The following is a 20,681-nucleotide window of genomic DNA, read 5'->3' as shown; positions in this document are numbered from 1 at the left end:
ACCTTCTGACCTTCATCAGAGTCAAGTGGTAGAATTTTACTGGGGAACAACTCTGGCACAGTCAGGGAACTACTGAATGGTTTGTTTCTACCAGGAGAGGCAGTCAACCATGTACAGTAGTTATCTACTCTCACCTGCTAAAGCGATGCTCCTTAGGCTACTGTGCAGTTATTTGCTCTCTTGAAGAGAAGATGAACCACAAATAAGATCATAAATAGAGCAATTCCCAAGGTCTATGCAGTCTGAGGTAAGAGGTAAGTAAAATATGGGCTAATGGTTCCATAAAAAGTTCCAATCAACCTGTGAAATGGCCCACACTATACTCTTTAATTTTCATAATTTCTGAATCCAAGGAATACTTTGATTCCAAATAAGAATTACATTCATTTGCATCATCTGATGAGTGTATATTTCTTCTTTGGTTTCTGTGATCCTCTCCCCTTATTTTGTTCTGACCTCTCAGATAGCAATTTCTTCTTTACTGTTACTTGACCCAACTGCTTATGAGATGCCAGAGTGCTCAGGGCCAGGGTTTTATCTCTCTCCTTTACTGCAATACAGTGGTGACATTCACTTTCTTATCCCAACTATTATTTATTTCCTGGTGATTCCCAAATGTTTGTCTCAAACTCAAGTTTCTATCCTGAATTCCAGAAGCATATCATCAAGTTTAACTAGTAAGTTCAATGCATGATTACTGTCTTCTTACAAGTTATGATTTCTTGTTTGGGTGTTTATGAATATATTTTGGTATAACATCTTATCCTATATTCGCTTAAAACCTCTTTCCAATCCATCAGTCACACCACTGTGTTACAAGAATTGCTCCTGAGAGAGGCAAATCTGACCACATTATGGTCCTCCTTTCAGCAGCATCCTATTACTTTGAGATAAAATCTGGCCCACAGAAATCTCATGATCAAATGCCTTTGTACCTATTGGTCTCCACATCTTTTATTTTTTCACCTCTAGACTTCACCCTTTACCAAACTTAGACATACATTCACCTTGCCCTGGAGCATTACCCTTGGACCTTTGCAAGGGTGGTTTTTGGCTGCAAACTTTCCATCACTGTCTGTGGGAATATTTCTATTCTATTCTTTCAGCTTCAGACAAGATATCATAGGGCTCTTAAAGCCAGCTCTTTCTCCAGGTGGCATTAAAGGCATTAACTATTGCCTTTGTCCTGCTCCCACGACCCAGTGTGGAAGCTAATAAGACCATGCTTTGCCATGTGTGTCTCCCAACTAGTCACGCTCATCTTGATATCTCCTCTTTCAAGCCCAGTGTTTGGGATATTGCAGAGGCTCAATAAATGTTAGTTAAATGAATTAATACATGAATAAATCACCTAAAGAAATGTTTGCATTTGAACTTTACATTTTTATTTGAAAATAGTTTAAACTTTTTTCCATTTTGTTAGTAAAATTTACTTTGGAAAAGCTTCAGTTGGACTCAGCTGAACATTTAAAGATAATTTTTTCAGCCTTTGATTGGTCAAAGAGATAGGAGGAAGCGAGTTTAGTACAGAAATTGCTAAGAGACCTTCCTGATGATGTGGGCTCAAACCAAATTACAGGCAGGAACCTAGGAGGAATTAGAAGAAGCTGAAAACCTAGAGGCCCTTCTTCATGAAATTACTGGCCTAGAATCAGGATAAGAGAAAACCTAGTAAAAGTCATTTTGACAGCTTCAATACGTTTTACAAAAATCAAACAAATACCATGCAGGGGATTTATCACTTTAAATTCAGCAAAACGGTCAGAGAACAGAGAAAATTAACTTCTTTATATTTGAGAAAAGAACATCAAAGGAGTCTTAATATTGTTATTTACATGCACTATGTCATCACAATCTTTCTTCTTTTTGGCTTTTGCTAACATAGTACTATCAGGCAGAATTTTTCCCTATATAGCAATCAAGAAGGACAAGATAGAAAGATGCCATCAGAACTAATACTGGAAGCCTGAGAAAGCCTATGGCACAGAAAATGCTAGGCTAAAGGAGAAGCAGAAGAAAAGTGTAATATGATATAGTCAGCTAAAGGTCTCAGAATCTTGGAAAAAAATGTTTTAATCTGAGTTTGTCATTAAAACCAAAGTTAAATTAATTAATTGATACCATAAAAAGACAAGACAGTGTTATCATATTTTATGTAGGTTCACCTGTTTTTATCTCAATTTAAATGGCTGAATTTCATAGATTCCAAGACACAGGTTTTATTTTTTTTCACATTTTAATATCTGTGAAGTTGGGATTTACATGATAATTGATAGCATTTCATAGTATGTCAAGTTCCTTTTCTTTTATTAGTGGTATTTAAAGTAATATTTCATCTTTAATCAATGGTGTCTTATAGTCAATGATGTAGTACCTATACTGTGAAATCCCACCATAATATGGTTAAGTAGGATGAAAAATATACAATGTTGAGATTGCTACTAAGATGAGTCTGTGTGGCTAGACAGAGGAAAGTTCCAGGAATTTGGCTAATTGACCCATATTCTTCCAGGTTCCAGTTATAGTTTGATGTTACCTGGAGGTTGTAAACTGTTGCTTAAACATTGATGAGGATAATTCTGAATCTTGTGGCAGGATGAGATGGCCAGGACACTACCAACAACTCCAGAAATCTCCCAGTTGGTAGGTGCCACATATAGTTGTCTTGATCCGTGGAGAATGGGTCAGGAGGCCCAATCAGGGTACAAAGATATTTATCGTCAACTTTTCCACTTGTAATTGCTTGCTGTAATCTTCCCAGCCTTAAGCCCTTCCTAAATTTCCCACTGCTAACCCTGCCCAAGAACATAAGTATGTTATACTACTCTATTCCTTGAGAACATAGGCTAGGCAGAGGACTGAAGCTCATCACCAATTACATTAATCCAAACTTAAACTATTACAGGGATTTACATGACTTACTTTTTATCCTTAGTGATCATAGGTTAGTAAATATTGGGCCTAGTACCTTTAAAATAAAACACTTAACTAAATAAGAAAGTTTTCATGCTGAGTTACTGAGAATTCAAGTTCTAGTGCCAAAAGAAAGAATTATTTTAAGATTAGAAGGTCCATTAACCTTGAGCTTGCTCACTAAATTGCAGATAAGGCATATAAAATAAATACAACCATATCTGGTGTGCTAAGTACGAAAACCAACTTGCAAGTGCTAACATGCATCATAATGGCCAAAAACTCTTTTCAAGATCACATATGTAAAAAATCTCCTTCAGTTTAAGGTTAAAAAGACCATTTGCAGAACCTGGCAATGTTGGTAGATATATCTTAATTTTTTTCAACGTCATCTTAAACAAAAATTGGGACAACTAATTACCAAGCACTGTGATATAAACAAATAAAATAGTGATAAACTATGTAGATAATGCCCTTACCTTGGAAAATGGTCTAAAATGTTCTGAGCCTAGATAGTATTACCACATTTTCCACATAATTCTTTAGATATACCATTTTCTAGGAATTGTGCTTCAGTTTCTCCTTATTTTTATCTCTAGTGGTTTAATTCTATGTCTCCGAAATATCAAGATTCCACTGTTCAGCATTGTAAAATTCAATTGCACCCCATATGCCTTCAAAGCTAATAGAAATGTTGTGTTCCCAGACTGCATTGTCAAGTTTTCATATTTATAAGAAGAATGCTGACTGGTGACTGGTCAAGTATTTAAGGAGCTGGATGCACCATTAAGAGCAGATTCAACTAAAGACAAAGGGGCTATTTTACTGAATGTGTCTTCTGTCCCTCACTTCTAAGAATGTCCCAAATCACATACTTTACATTAGCATTAGTAACAGCTAGTGACAGCCAAAAAAAAAAAAAAAAAGAAAGCCATGATCAAGTAGGCTTCATTGCTGGCATGCAGGGTTGGTTCAACATATGAAAACTAACAAATGCAATTAATCACATAAACAGAACTAAAGACAAAAAACACTTGATTATCTCAAATGATGCAGAAAAGAATTTCAATAAATTTCAACATCCTTTCATCTTAAAAACTCTCATTAAACAAGGTTTTGAAGGAACATAGCCCAAAATAATAAGAGTCATCTATGAAAAACCCATAGTCAACATCATACTGAATGGGCAAAAGCTGGAGGCATTCTTCTTAAAAACCAGTACCAGACAAGGATGCCCTCTCTCAGCACTTCTATTCAACACAGTATTGGAAGTCCTAGTCAGATCAATCAGGCAACAGAAATAAATAAAGGGCATCCAAATAGGAAGAGAAGTCAAACTATCCCTGTTTGCAGACAACATGATTCTACATCTAAAATATTCCATAGTCTCAGCCCAAAAGCTCCTTCAGCTGATAAACAACTTCAGCAGAGTTTCAGGATACAAAATCAATGTACAAAAATTACTAGCATTCCTATACAGCAATTGCAGCCAAGTCGAGAGCCAAATCAGGAAGGCAATCCCATTCACTATTGCCACAAAAAGAATAAAATACCTAGAAATACAGCTAACTAGGGAGGTGAAGGATCTTTACGATGGAAATTACAAAACACTGTGCAAATAAATCACAGAAGACACAAACAGATAGAAAAATATCCCATGTTCATGGATAGGAAGACTCAATATCATTAAAAGCAATTTCAATGCTATTCCTATCAAGCTACTAATGACATTATTCACAGAACTAGAAAAAGAAAAACTATTTTAAAATTCGTATGAAACAAAAAAAGAGCCTGAATAGCCAAGGAAATCGTAAGCAAGAAGAACAAAGTTAGAAGCATCACGTTACCTGACTTCAAACTACACTACAGGGCTATAGTAACCAAAACAGCATGATGCTGCTAGAAAAACACGCACATAGACCAATGGAACAGAATAGAGAGCCCAGAAACAAGCCCAGAAACAAGGTCGCATACCTATGACCATTTGATCTTCAACAAAGCTGACAAAAGCAATGTGGAAAAGACCCCCTATTCAATAAATGGTGTTTGGATAACTGGCTCACCATATGCAGAAAATTGAAGCTGGACCCCCTCCCTTACATCATGTATAAAAATAAACTCAAGACGAATTAAAGACTTGAATGTAAAACCAAAAAATATAAAAAACCCTGAAAGATAACCCAGGCAATACCATCATGTACATAGGAATGGGCAAAAATGTCATGACAAAGATATCAAAAGCAATCACAACAAAAGCAAAAATTGACAAATGGGAGCCAACTAAACTTAAGAGCTTCTGCACAGAAGAAAAAAAGATCAACAGAGCAAACAGACAACCTACAGAATGGGAGAAACTATTTGCAAACTATGCATCTGACAATGGTCTAATATTGAGCATCTATAAAGAACTTAAATTTACAAGAATAAACCAAACAACCCCATTAACAAGTGAGCAAAAGACATGAACAGACAATTTTCAAAAGAAGACATACATGTGGCCAATAAGCATATGAAGAAAAGCTCACCATCACTGATCATTAAAGAAATGCAAATCAAAACCACAATGAGATATCATCTAACACCAGTCAGAATGGCTATTACTAAAAAGTCAAAATATAGCAGATGCTGGTGAGGTTTCAGAGAAAAGGGAACACTTATAAACTGTTGGTGGGAGTTTAAGTTGGTTCAACCATTGTGAGAAGTAGTATTCCTCAAAGAGCTAAAAGTAGAACTACCATTTGACCCAGCAATCCCATTGCTGGGTATATATCCAGAGGAATATAAATCATTCTACCACGAAGACACATGTATGCAAATGTTCATTTTTGCACTATTCACAATAGCAAAGACATGGAATTTACCTAAATGCCCATCAATAACAAATTGGATAAAGAAAATGTGATACATATACACTATGGAATACCATGTAGTTCAAAAGGAGAATGAGATTTTGTCTTTTGCGGGAACACGGATAGAGCTGGAGACCATTGTCCTTTGCAAACTTATGCTGGAACAGAAAACCTGATACCAGATGGTCTTACTTACAAGTGGAAGCTAAATGATCAGAATTCATGAACACACAAAAAAGAACAACAGACACTGGGTTCTACTTGAGGGTGGAGGCTGGGATGAGAGAGAGGAGCAGAAAGAGTTACTATTGGGTACTAGGCTTAATACCTGGGTAGTGAAATGGTCTGTACAACAAACCCGTGTGACAGGAGCAAACAAAATAACATTTTATAAATTGCATCAATAACATTATTTGTAAGGACACTAAAAATTCAAAACTCTAAAAATTACACAGAAGAATTTAGTAATATCATCCTTCATGTCTCAATTAGGATGTGGAAGCTGAAAGGTCATGTATATTCAGCACTATGGAGATAGTAAATTCGATAAGCCACTAGCTGTGCATTAGAATGCCTCTTCTGTCAAAGGTAAGTGCTATGAACCACAGTGGAAAGTACTTGAACATAAGGAATCCTTCTCATAGCCACCAAGGTTGCATAAGCACCTCTGGTATCCAAAATTTATTGTCATTATTTGCCAGAATAAGTAAGTTAATAATTCATTTCTTTCTCTTCGAAAATATTGACCATTTAACAGTTCTCATTTGTAGCTCAATCTTTGTTGATTTCTAGCAATAATTCATGTTTTTGTTTTACTTTTCTTTTTTCTTCTTCTTTTATCCTTTTATCCAAGCCATTCTCTTCCTGCTAGCTCTTTTGGTTTTTATGATTACATGACCTTCAAGGGAAAATTGGCTAGAAACTTGAAAACCACATAACATTCCAGTACTAAATAATGTTTTATGATTTGGAATGTGATCTTACAAAAATATTAATATAATGTGGGTCAAAGTTAAAATATATTACTTTCTACTTGTTTTTTAAAATGTGTTTTATAATCTAAGTAAAAATATAGTGGACAGAATATATTGGTAGCACATTTTTTTTTCAAATAAATGTATCATTAAAAAAATTCCTATTCAGAAAATAAACTGACATGTCATTTAACTGAAAATCAAGGAATTAAAGCATATTAGTCATAGAAACTCCTAGCAAAGCTGGTTTTGAGATTTAAAAACTTTGAGTTGTGATGATATTGTAATAGTTAAAATAAGTTACTATATAAGCACTTATCATTTGCCAGGCACTGTGTTTTACTTTTGTTACCTCTATGAATCCTTCTGGTCACTAAATATGCATTTTGAACCATTATCAGTCTGCTGGCGAGGAATCAGAAACTTAAGGACTTTGAAAAACCTGCCCAGCATTGTCATAGTATTGTTACTCAGCTCAGAGGTTGTGGATTTGTGACTGGAATGGAGAGTGTGCTCTCTTAATCACTATAGTGCCTAGATAATTGTGAAGATAAGCACACAATACTGAGCACACCACAGATGCTGACACGCTCAGTTCCTTAAAATTCATAAAGAATAACTTTTCTCAATGAGTGTATCAGACTACTCAGCATTCGTGAACCATTCACACCCCAAAGCTCCAGTTTCTTCTCTAACTATCATTCTCTCTGTGCCACTCAGCACCCTGGGACATAGAGGCATCTACTGGCCCAGTGACAAGGTGAAGCTTTTCAACATTAGGAAACATTTCCTGTTTGTAAATGCACATACAGCAATTTCTTAGTTACCCACCCTGAAAATCAGACAAAGAATCAGTTCATATTTAGTAACAAGAGGAATATACACTGATGATCTTGTGTCTGCTACTATAGTTCTTGTTATTTTTATTATTACTTTGACTTTCGTTTTCTTTTACTGTTGCATAGATACGAAGCCATTTACTGCTAATGATTTCATTCCTACAACACTAAATTATATTGTACTCCACTTTTGATCTCCTATTCTGCAGACAGAGAAGATCTTTGCCATTTTAAGCTCCAAGGGAGAAGGGAATCTGTCTGTCTTACACCACGTCCATACTACCAGACCTATGCCTCCCACACAATGGACACTCAATAAGTCCTTATTGATGACTGAATACTTTTTGCTTAAGTTGCTTCTTCTTTAATATTGTCTTTAAAACAAACTCATTCAAATATAATTCTTCTCTTAAAAAGAATATTTCTGTAAAAAGTAGTCATACATGGCCGGGCATGGTGGCTCATGCCTGTAATACCAGCACTTTGGGATGCCGAGGCAACTAGATCACCTGAGGTCAGGAGTTCGAGACCAGCCTGGCCAACATGGCAAAACCCTGTCTCTACTAAAAGTACAAAGATTAGCCAGGCATGGTGGCGGGCACCTGTAATCCCAGCTACTCAGGAGGCTGAGGCTGGGGAATTGCTTGAACCCAGGAGGCAGAGGTTGTAGTAAGCTGAGATTGTGCCACGGTACCCCAGCCTCGGCGACCAGAGTGAGACTCCATCTCAAAAAAAAAAAAAAAAAAAAAAAAAAGTAGTCATACACTAAGAAGGTAAGAAAGCAAATAGGGAACCCAGGGGTATTAAAAGGGCTCTCACTAAGAATGTGCATTTCCAATGTACATTCAGGGTGGGGGTTTCCTCATGCCTATTGAGGTGCACATCCTCACACATTGTCAGTGCATAACGCAAATTATTACTCAATAAGGGAACAAATGCCTGTGATAACAATGATACTGATGACAATGATGGTGATAAAGACATGGTTGTAATTCACAATTGTGATGCCAAATCTGTAAGTATTCACTATCCTTCAAAAAACAAACAGAACTAGAATGTATCCCTCAAGGAATGTTTACTCATCTAGAATTTAAATATGGGATCTAACTGTTGTATCGTTTATATGGCTATCTGCCTACTTAGGAATCTAAAAAGACATCTTTGTTTTAATCATAAATGAATTTAATCAGAATAAATAATTACACCCAAAGCATTGAGGCACAATGGGGAGGAAACTCGGTGTTTGGAATCAGGTTTTCTCAACTTCGCCTGCATTTGGCTATGGACTCCAAACAGCCTGACAATCCCATTCTCCCACATGACCTTTGCAGGCCTTCATTCACTTACTGGCACTGAAGAGAATTTTTATTAATAGTAGGTCTGAATGGGTAAGAGTTATAAAACTTCACAGCACAGGGGAAGTTTTCATTCATCACTGTAAAGAAGTTGATATCAAGTCTGAAAATAGACAACATATTATCTGGGTTATAGATCATGACAAATCACTTAGTGTAAGCTGGCTGCGATGAAACTGATAACAGCTTTCAGCTCACTAGTAGCAGATTTTGTGAGTGCATTAACGGGACCTACTAATTTAAGGAACTTAAACTACTCTATGTCAGAATATCATATCCCTTAAAAGTTTTCAAACTAACATTTCCAGGCAGGATCACAAGCACTGAACTATCCCATGCGGTGACATTCACATCTAGTTTGAGTGAATGGTGCCCTTAATATTGTGCAATGCACATACTGTACTCCTGTACCCAGAAGACTGTGATTTGGGGAAATAAAAATGCATTTAAATAAAATATGTTTAAGAATTACTATATCATCATACCTAACCTAAAACTTACTCTTTAATTAGAAATAGGTAAAGAATTCCAATTTTTTTTTTTTTTTTGAGATGCAGTCTCGCTCTGTCACCCAGGCTGGAGTGCAGTGGCGCTATCTCAGCTCACTGCAAGCTTCTCCCGGGTTCACGCCATTCTCCTGCCTCAGCCTTCTGAGTAGATGGGACTACAGGCGCCCACCACCATGCCTGGCTAATTTTTTGTATTTTTCGTAGAGTCGGGGTTTCACCGTGTTAGCCAGAATGGTCTCAATCTCCTGACCAGGTGATCCGCCTGCCTCGGCCTCCCAAAGTGCTGGGATTACAGGCGTGAGCCACCATGCCCAGCCAAGAATTCCAAATCTTAATATTCGTAGAATGCATCTCCAGAAATCTTATGTGATTTTCTCTTCAACATAACCTGTAAACTATTTCTGGCAACCTGAGTGTTGATTGTTAACGATATCACATTAGTTCCACTAGTTCATTTTCATGTTGAGGCTATGAAAATAATCTTGTTAAATCTTTCTATAGTAGGGAAAAAATCTCTTCAGAGCATCAGATGGAGAGAAAATGTTTAGTATTAGTCATTACTTTTAAACTGACTCCAGCAGAGAACTGTAAACAAGATAAAGGAAAGAAATGTCACTTTATTGATTTTTGTTTTTATCATAACACATTGGCATTTTTTCACTAGACATCTGAGTACTTTACTGGGTTACTTCTTGTTCAATTTCCATGTCTCTTGTTTGTGTCCATAGCCAAAACATCATTTCTGGGAAGTACAATTCCCAAAGCAATTGCTGTCAATGGCATTTACTAACTCAATTAATAGAGCTTGGGAAGATTTTGTGAAAGCTAGATTAGAGTTTTCGAGCCAGTGTGAAGTGGTTGGTTGATATTTGCCCTACTTAAGGATAAAACACCAGCATAAAAATTTGGTGAAACAGCACCATATTCTGGAATTTGAAACTTAGCATTTATCTACATTTGAAAATTCTTAAGGAAACCCAAAGACTACCCACAACCAAAGTTAACATAAAGCATTTTTTAAAATTTAAGTGTCTCTCATCATACTGTAAACATATTCATTCTTTGATTTAATCCAATCATCTTTACAACATAGTTCAATAAAGGTTGCAAAAACAGGCATATCACAAGTTCACATGTGTGTCTGTTTATGTGTTGTGACGGTATATTGGTAGTGGTTGAAGAAGTGAATGAATCAATGAATGCATGAGTAAATGTCTATTTTAGTTTACAACTATCTTTACTGGGGCACTAAGTTACCATCAATCAAATTTTGATCTGACCATCTAGAAAATTCTGCAGTTATTTGCTTTTGGATCAGCTGTTATTATTTGTGGTATCAAGTACAATTTGGTGACTTTTTGGTAGTCATTGGAAAAGTCTTCTTTGGGAACACAGAAAAAAGCAACGGGAGTTCCTGATATATTTTTGAACTGAATTGAAACATTTCTGATTCCACACCACTCCACCAATCATTTGGGAGAGCACAAACATGGTCAATGCAGACAGTATTTTGCCTAAAGTAAGAAAGAGCCTCAGATGTATAGAATATCTGGCCAACACAATGTTACCAGGGGCCATCAGGGACACTGTGATGATTAAGTTAGATTAATTCTGAGATAGAGATGACATTAAACATATTTTACCACCAATAGGTCATAAACACTGGCCAATCAGAATTTAAATGCACGAGTAGGATTTGGGAGAACTCCTGCTGCGCCAGCCAGCACCCCATTCTTGCTGGATCATGATGCTCCTGGAGGAGCCACTGGGGAGGAAGGGGAAGTGGAGTTGCACTGATGGCCTAGGGGCAGTGTCTACTTACCAAATGATAAGATATATTTTAATATGCCAACAAGTTGCATGGCCCTGCTAGTATATGGAAGTTGAAAATCAGCCCTGCCCTTGGCTTCAGCTTCTTTAGGACGGTGGTTCTCAAAGGGTGGCCTAAAGACACCAAGAATTCCTAAGATCATCTTAGGAGATCTATAGGGTTCTCCCTTTTTAAATGACTTATCTAGATGAAGGTAGATTTTTCTCTATATGTTTAAAGCAAGACAGTGTATAGCAAAAGAGAAAATGCTGAAGTACATGCACAAATCTGGCCATTTTTTACTGAGTCAGACATTAAGTGACTTGTAAAAATATAAAAGTGCACCATTTTTCCCAAAAAATTGCCTCTGTTTTAAAAAAGTATATTTTAATAAAGTATACTATTTTTATCAGCACAAGATGAGTTAATTTGTTATTATTTATTTTGTTGTGAGTAATAAATTTTTTAAGAGTGTAAAGGGATCCAGAGACCAAGAGTCTGAGAACTGCTGCTTAAGGAAATAAAACAATAAGAACTGTAGAACACCAAGGAGGAAGAGCCTAATAGCCCCAATCCCTCGATCATTTTACTCAGAGTTCCAATTGTTGCTTGAAAGATTCGTTAATAATTTAAAAATATCCTTGTGTTTTTCACTTATGCAGAACATGGTCACTAGCATATATTTATATTTCAAAATCTTGCTAATTTATACTAATTTCTGTGTATAAAGTTTTCTGTATTAGATTTTTTTCATAAAGAAATGCATTTAGCCAAACATTGCTAATAAATTTTTTATCAAAATGCCATGAGGAAAAAACAGCTTTAAACAATAAATTAAAATTTTAATTAGTCTATTAATTGGCATGCTTATGGTATGTCTAAAATGCTTGTAATCTATTGGTTTTGTATCCTAAGAATTTCATCAGAAATCCCTTTCACATGACCATTTTTACTTGTCTTTTAGGAGAGAGGAAAGGTAAACATTAACCTCAGTCTGTGCTATTATCTTCAATTCCACAGCAGCATCATCTAAACTACCATCTTTCATTTTATCTAAGACAAGGATTGAAAGGTGTACCATTGTTTCATATATCAAAACAAACAAGCAAAAACAAACACCCCAAATGATCTCTTTATAAAGTTGGTATGCCAACCTTAGTATAATGGTAAATGAAAAACAAAAGTACCCATTAAAAACAGACACCAAAGAAAGTTACTTGTCTCAGTCATGACACTGAATGAAGGAAGGGGTTAAAAAAAATCCTCCTTTAAGAATCTGACCCAGATCCTGGCTTTCGTTAATGTTTTTATTTATGAAACCAGTGTGGTCAAAGACCTTAACCAGAGAATGTAGGTAGTGCCCCCAAGTGACTAACAGGAGCAAATGCATATTATCTTGTAAAATGCCACTTAGTATAAGAGAACCAATTTCAGAAGCTTTAAAGTGTGGCAAACAACAACAAAGGCATGTGTCTTAGGATCAAATACAGTAACCAGAATTGCCTGGCATATAAAATTAATTAAATATTGCTTATATAGGATTAATGTGTATCATGACATACTTTATCAACATGCTACTATACTTTAGCAAGTAAAATGCAAGAGGGAAATGGAAGCAAAACATATATAAAATGACGGACACAGTTATCCAACACTCTTCGGGTATCTACTTCTAAGACCACAGTCAAAGTGTACAAATTAATATGTGCATCCCCAAACCAAGAAATTCGATAAGCATATTTCTAGGGCATGCTATTTCTCTGCCTAATCTATTTTCTCTTAATGTGTATATATATTTGAAATATATTTTATTGGTCACAGATAAATTATATTACAGTCCCTTGATTTTCATAGATCAACAGGAAAATTTATAGCTCTTAAAAATAAACTTTTGAAAATAAAGATTAGGAATATACCTTTAAAACCTATGTTTAAATTATAAGGCGCTCTAGGTCCTAAACTTCACTCCACAATGCTTCCACACCATAGTATATATTGCATTTATCATGCTTTGAAGCAAAGTCTTAGATTCTATATACAGTAGCCAGGTGGCAGCTGTAACTCTCTATATTTTGTCTTTATTGATTCAATTTTCAAGAAATGTACACTGAGGTGAAATGTCTTGCTGCAATTGTCATCTATTGTATGAAGGTAATATTATAGTTCCTTAAGGAGACAGAAACTGAAACTTCTGTCATAAATGCCAAGTTGCTAATTGAGTCTTGGGGCTTTATGATGATAATCTGTGACCCAAAGATATCTCTAATCAGCAGGCGTTTCATCCAACCAAATTTTAAAATGTCAAATGAGTCTTTCTAGATTATGGCTGTTTGGTAGGGGACATGTGATAATGAGTACTATCAGGCATCAGTTGTCTTCTGGGGCCAATAGGGTTATCTGCTGATGCACTGGACTCCATGCTGAAAACACATGGATCACTCCCTCCACCTCCTTTTGAGAACATAATATCCACTGCCTTTCTCAGGTTGAGAATATTAAAACTCTTGTCTTTTTTTAATTAACTTTTGAGGCCCAATGATGATTCTGTTTTTCATGTCTTAATGTAATGAGTTACAGTTTACATAGTACTTGAACACAACTATAACCTTTAAGAGGGGTTTTGACACCTGCATGGAAACACTCAAAACAAAAAATGGTGTTAGAAACAGAAACTGAAAAAAAGCTAAAGGATTTGCTGAGAAAAATTCCACCCTCCTTTCTTTCTTACAACTATTCTGTCAGTATTCAAAGTGTAAAATGCTGCATCAAGTACAATGCTTCTTAAATGACAAATGGATGAAGTAGGTGCTTTGAATGAAATACTAAATAAAGCTCTTCTGTTGAAATTATGGCCTTGATACAAAATGGCATTTATTCAAGTCATTCAAACAACCCTATTCCATTTCACAAATAATGAAAAGACCTCATGGAAGCTCAGGCGCCTTTTCCTTGTCTTCTTAAAAAAAAGTAACAAAAAGAACACATTCCTAAGTGGCATTGGATCTATAAGCTGGCTTATCTACCAATTTGTATTGAGGGTAAATGGATAGTGAGCTGTTCAGTACTTTTCCTTCTTCTTGTTGTGAAAAGCAAAATGCTGTATGTATTAACTTTTCTTCCTCCCTTTTGGCCAATAGAAAATATCTTATTTTATATATATATACACACACACACACATATGTACATATATATGTATAACAGATATCAAAACATTTATGAACATATGGGAATATGCATAAATATACATACATGTGCAAGTAAATCATCTCAATAGCAGGATGAAAAACAACCAAATTTTACCTGCCTGTTTCAAAACACAAACATCCAACTCTCCCTACTGATTTCACTGAAAATATTTTGTTAAGTAATTATACCCTCATTTTATAGCTATTATACAGATAGAAATCAATTCTTTGTAGATAAGTATTTCAGTGAGTTCCTTTCAGGTTCAAGTTTGGTTAAAGACAGAAGACTTGCTATTGTGCAGAACTGAGGTTAATTTTGCAGTCCTCTACTCCTTCTCAATAATTTCATCTAGAACACATTAACATGAGGCTGCTCATTTGCCCCTTTGAAGACATTGGGTATTCCATGGGACTCAATTTCATCACGGCACCATACGTCTGCCTTGCCACCTTCTGAGGGATATCTACTGCCCAATTTCAGAACAAATGTTGTCAGTTAGGACTCACCTCTCCTTCCCTGGGCCAAGGCCTCCCATTCTGGGTATATTTGCTTTGATTCTGTCGCTTCTTTTGTCCTCCATCAGCAAATTTGCACAGCAAAGGCTCACTGGGGGCTGGGAAGATAAGAAACCAATTCTACATTAACAAGTCTCCCTTCAAAAATAAGTGATTATGTGAGTCACAGTAGTGCTTTGTAATGAATATCGTTTGAAGTAACATCTTGCTTCTGAAGAGATATTTGGCCCCCTTTTAGTCTCAGCTCTTTTGGCTGCTGTTCTAACTAACTGGGCTTCAAAAAAGTACTGGCAGATCATAAAAGAATAGAACAAATATTGTTGAAAAAATAATCAGTTGAAGCAGAATGTGAAATTTGCTTTAGAAGTAAAGAGGCAAGCACCGACCCTTCAAGTAATGTCAGAAACATGTTCATAATCGGTATTTATATGTGGATAAATATTTCTTCCTCAAAGCAACCGTGTTTGCACTGTAGAAACTGAAGCATTCAATTTTGGAAAGAGATGATTAGGAGCTTCTTTCTCAAAAGAGAGACATTTTGCTAACCGCAATCAAATTAGCTTTTTAAAAATTAGTCCTCTGTAATTTCTAAATGGCTAGGAGCTGATGCTCCACCCAACCCTCTTCACTCCAATTTTCCAGTAAAATCTAATCAGAATCCCGGAGAGAACAATTATTACAATGTTAAGTGAACCCGCATGATAAAAAATATAGCCAAAGGATATGGCTGTAACTTGTGAGTCCCGGATTGCTAGAGGTGGTCCTACATGACTCAGGTAAACGTATTTCCCAAGAGAAAGTGACCAAAACTGATGTCTGAACTCCTCTTCCAACAATTACATTGGAAAATGACAATCTTTTAAAACCCAACAGGGCAAAATTATCCTTTGAGAACTGATGTTCTCCTTCACATCCCTGCTTGACTGGAAAATTGCTGCTTGTTATCACAATAAATATATTTTTAAATGAATGAATACAATGAAAGCCAAAGTGGTCTGACAAACTTGGTTAATACATCAATGTGGCTGGGAAGGTTAATTTCTTAGTTTATCTGCTTGAATTAACCAGATATTAATTTGTCAGTTTATAGTCTGAAAACCAACATGACCACCCTGCACAACTGTTACTCGTTAGGAAAAGTGTGTTTTACGAAAGATTAGTTATACTAAAGGCCCTAATTCTTGACCAATCCCTGTGTCCTTGCCTTTTGCTCTATAATATCGTGGAGCCCTCTCACTCTGACTCGAGATCTGACCCCATGTGATTGCTTTGGCCAGTAGGATGTTAGCAAATGAGACATGAGCAGAAGCTTGAAATGGGTTTAAGTTTTGGGAGTTGCTTCTTTTGCTCCTCTGCATGGCTATGTGAACACGCCCAGGTTAGCCTGCTGGAGGATGAGATGCGAATAAAGATGTGTCATCCTTAACATCCTAACATTCCAGCCAAAGCCGTACTAGATCATCCAATGCCAGCCACCACCCAGACACGTGAACCCGTACATCCAAGATTAGTAGTGGTACAGAGTTAACTTGCAGTTAACAACAGAAAAAAATATATAAGCCCAGATGATATAAATTGAGCCCACCACACAAACATGTAAGCTAAAGAAATCTTTATTGTTTCATGCCACTAAGATGTTATAATTGATATGCTGCATTATTGTCTTGTTAGATAACTGTCACAGCTTCCTCAACATCCATTTTTTCCCCATTCCCACCCCAGCTAGATTGCTTGCATTTAACTTACCTGGTAAAGTTAAACATTTTTAAGGAATTAATGAGAATTCTAAAATTGTTTCCAAAATCAACAGTGGAAAAAGAGTACAATCAAACAGGTACCTACAAATAAATATTTAAAATCATTTGGCTCTAAGGGGCAGTCATATTTTGTCAAATCCTTTTTAGCTCACTCTTTATTAGCAGCAACTCTGTTTATCAGTACTGGAGGAAACGGCTCAAAGAGACAAGGGTCACCGTTGCCCAAGAGAAATAAAAAACAAAATGTCATTCCTGCCGTATACAGAGCACACAGTTCTGTATAGAGAGAGCACTCAATAAATATCATTGCCTCACTGAACACAAGTGGTTTTTCACACTGACTGCTCTGATGAGCCTCTGACTTCAGTGACTTGGGTGAAGCCAGGAAAATCACACGACAGAAAAACTGCATCATGGAATGTCTGTAGATAGTCACTGCCTTTATGTTAGAAGTACTGTAAATTCTGATTCCTGATTATTTATGTTAGAAGCACTTTAAATTCTGAGTCCAGATGAAAAACCTAAATGCTAAATGCAATCATTGTATCCCAATATTATCTGAGTAACATAATTTCCTGTGAGATTTCAAAACTATATATCACATGTAAAATCCTCCTTCTCTGTATTTTCTCTCTTGCCATTTTAAAGATTCAAGTACATATAGCTATTAAAATGGGATAGTCATGCTAACATATGAGTTCATCACTGTCAGTGGTACAAATTTCTCACAAGAGGTAAATCTAGAAGCACTTTACATTTCTTGCTGTAAAGAAAGTGGTTCCAGTTTCTTGTGAGGAGGGATGGCAGCTTTGTGTGCCTCTGTTAGGTAAGAAATTTTCCTAGCAACTACATTCACAGACACACACATAACACTCACAGGTAAGTTTTTTTGTTTGTTTGTTTATAACAAACAACTTTATTGAGTCAACTGACATAAAATAAACTGTACATATTCCCAGTATACAATTTGTCAATGCTGATATACGCATATGCCTATGTGACCATCACCATTGTCAAGATAATGTACATACACATCACCCTTAACAGTCAGCAGCTTCTTTCTACTCAAATATAGTCTTTTTGTTTTAACCAAGGAATGTTATCCAAGCAGAGGACTTTTTTTTTTTTTTTTAGTATTTGGTGTTAATAATAGGCTAAAGTTTATCAAGCACTTCCATTTTATATAGATCATTCATTTAATCTTCACTACAACTCTATGAGGCAACTAATATTTTTCCCTATTTTACCAGTGAAGGAACTGATATTCAGAATGGTTTAGTGGCTTGTGGCAGGTCACACACCTGGGATTTAAACCTAAGTAGCAGCTAAACCACTAAGTGCAGTTGTACCAATACTGAATTAGAAATCAGGCTTTATCTGCTAAGTATCATCCTTGAGGAAAAAACTATCTTGTTATATCTATTTGCACTGTGTCCAAATAAGCAGAATTGGCCCATACATAAGAACTTTTGTGTCCAGATTTATTTTTAAGTCCTACAGTCCATGCATGATGGGTCATCAGTGACCCAATATGGCATGAGATTGAATTTGTCCTCTTGGATGTCTAATTCATAGGTGAGGAGCACGTTTTCACTCCCTTCCTTAGTCCCATTACCAGTTTTCCCTTAATATCATAATGCTTCTGTTAACATCAGATTTCTATTTAAAAAAAGACCAACTTGCTTATTTTGTTCTTAAAACCTTCCCTGATAATTTCCAGATTTTTATTCTGCCTTAAGACTATAAGAACACTTTGAACAGTGGCTACAGAAAATTCTGGGTTTCTTTTCCAAGTTGTAAATGGTAATCAAGTTTTTTTAAGTTTTACCTTTTCTATATCTTTGGGTAATGGTTTTTATGAAACATATTTCTACTCTCTGAATCAGGGTTGTTTATTGTCCCCTAATAATGGTTCTTATAAGGTTTATAGGATAGTCCCTGGTTCTAATAGTCTAGAATATGACTTCTCTTTAGGTAGTTTCTATAGGATCATATTTCCATAGGCTTTATCACATACTTTGGGGGCACTTAATTGTTAAGGGTACCAGCTTCCTGGGTTTGAAGTCTGGCTCCCTTACTTACTAGCTACAAGATACTAGGCACATTTCCTTCCTTCCTTCCTTCCTTCCTTCCTTCCTTCCTTCCTTCCTTCCTTCCTTCCTTCCTTCCTCCCTCCCTCCCTCCCTCCCTTCCTTCCTTCCTCTCTTTCTCTTTCTCTCTCTCTTCTTTTCTTTTCTCTTTTCTTTTCTTCCTCCCTCCCTCCCTCCCTCCCTCCCTCCCTCCGTTCCTTCCTTCCTTCCTTCCTTCCTTCCTTCCTTCCTTCCTTCCTTCCTTCCTTCCTTCCTTCCTTCTTTCCTTCCTCTCTTTCTCTTTCTCTCTCTCTTCTTTTCTTTTCTCTTTTCTTTTCTTCCTTCCTCCCTCCCTCCCTCCCTCCCTCCCTCCCTTCCTTCCTTCCCTCCTTCCTTCCTTCCTTCCTTCCTTCCTTTTACATTTCTGTAACTCATTTTTCTTATGTATAAAATGGGGAAAATAATGTTAAATACTTCATAGAACTGATGTGAAAGTTTTTTTTTTAAAGACTATTGTATCTAAATAAATACTGAATCCATTTGCTGCAAAGATTATGATCGATTGGAATCTCTGTCAGCCACTTCCCAGTTATCAACTGTGAAACCTGGTCATGTGTCAGTGTCAGAGAGTTTGGAACGTTTAAGCTTTATTTTCATCAGCTCTGTTCCATTTTAACTCCACAGAGGCTTCGTCAACATACAGAACTTGCAACTATCTTCAACAACAACTAAAAGATGTGTTCATGGAAAAGATCTGTGTTTCTAAAATGGTTCCTGTTTGGATAGCTTGTCATTGGGTCATCTGGTCACTACAGCACTAGGACCCTTTCCTGAGTCATTGCCAGGAGTTGGCTTTCACTATCTCCTGGGTATGATGCATGTTATGTTATTATTATCTGCGTTAACCTCCATTTGCCTGTGATGAATGATCCCTGTTCCTTTGCTGTTGTTTCTGATCATTAGTACTATTACTATTATTTCGCCACTCAATTGCAAAAGCTCTATTGGCAGTTTAAATCCACCAGGGTTGTATTTTACTACCAGAAAAACTATTGAGCCATCTACATAGTAATAGATTTCACTGGGGTTTCCCTTTATCAGGTCTCATGTTAAAATGTTAAATAATTACTGTTGCTAAAGCTAAGTTCCAGAAAATCTTTCCTCATTAAAAGAGACCATCTTTACCTTTCATTGGTTCTCCCTAAAACAATTACATACATATAATTACGTACCTATAATTACATATCCAAAAAGGCAGGTCTTTCCCAATTCCCTTAAACACTTGTATTAAATAAATAAAACAAAATGCTCTAAATGAGTTATTTACACCAATATTTCTTCTACCGACTGGCATAAAAAAATTTAGCAGAGGCCTCACTTAAACAAATATTACCAAATAACAATGCTCTAGATTGCCAAGGATCAAATATATAAAGAGTATGAGATTCTGGATTTTAAGCCTACCTTATAATTTTCCCTTATTGTAAAGAGACCTTTCAAATAATTATTTTTGACACTAAGAAAAAATTTAAAAGTCATACGGTGAGATTTTCTTAGCTTTCAACTAAGATCTCTTTGTGAACTGTCTTCATAAATTTTACAATTTTTTAAAGTTCTCAAATGTTAGCCACTCTGATACTTGGGGATCTGCATAAGCGTTAGGCTATGAATATTGATAATGACCTATTTATATTTACTGACATTGCTAAGTTAAAACATCTGATTGGTGGGCGGAGCAAGATGGCCGAATAGGAACAGCTCCAGTCTCCAACTCCCAGCGCGAGCAACACAGAAGACCGGTGATTTCTGCATTTTCAACTGAGGTACTGGGTTCATCTCACTGGGGAGTGCCGGACGATCGGTGCTGGTCAGCTGCTGCAGCCCGACCAGCGAGAGCTGAAGCAG

General features: G+C 36.3%; 1 protein-coding gene across 5 annotated transcripts in view; it reads right to left on the bottom strand.

Moving 5' to 3' along the window:
* Window positions 1-20,681, bottom strand: part of RBMS3 (RNA binding motif single stranded interacting protein 3) — a 760,896-nt gene that overhangs the window by 140,794 nt on the left and 599,421 nt on the right. For all 5 annotated transcript variants that reach the window (XM_025375203.1, XM_025375206.1, XM_025375204.1 and 2 more), the window contains exon 7: window positions 14,942-15,048. In XM_025375203.1, the coding sequence (XP_025230988.1) occupies window positions 14,942-15,048 (107 nt within the window). The remainder of the gene's footprint in view (window positions 1-14,941; window positions 15,049-20,681) is intronic.

The sequence above is a fragment of the Theropithecus gelada genome, chromosome 2 (assembly GCF_003255815.1).
Source record: "Theropithecus gelada isolate Dixy chromosome 2, Tgel_1.0, whole genome shotgun sequence".
In the NCBI taxonomy this organism is placed as follows: domain Eukaryota; kingdom Metazoa; phylum Chordata; class Mammalia; order Primates; family Cercopithecidae; genus Theropithecus; species Theropithecus gelada.
The sequence above is the reverse complement of the archived record's forward strand: the minus strand, read 5'-3'. Positions and strand labels throughout refer to the sequence as shown.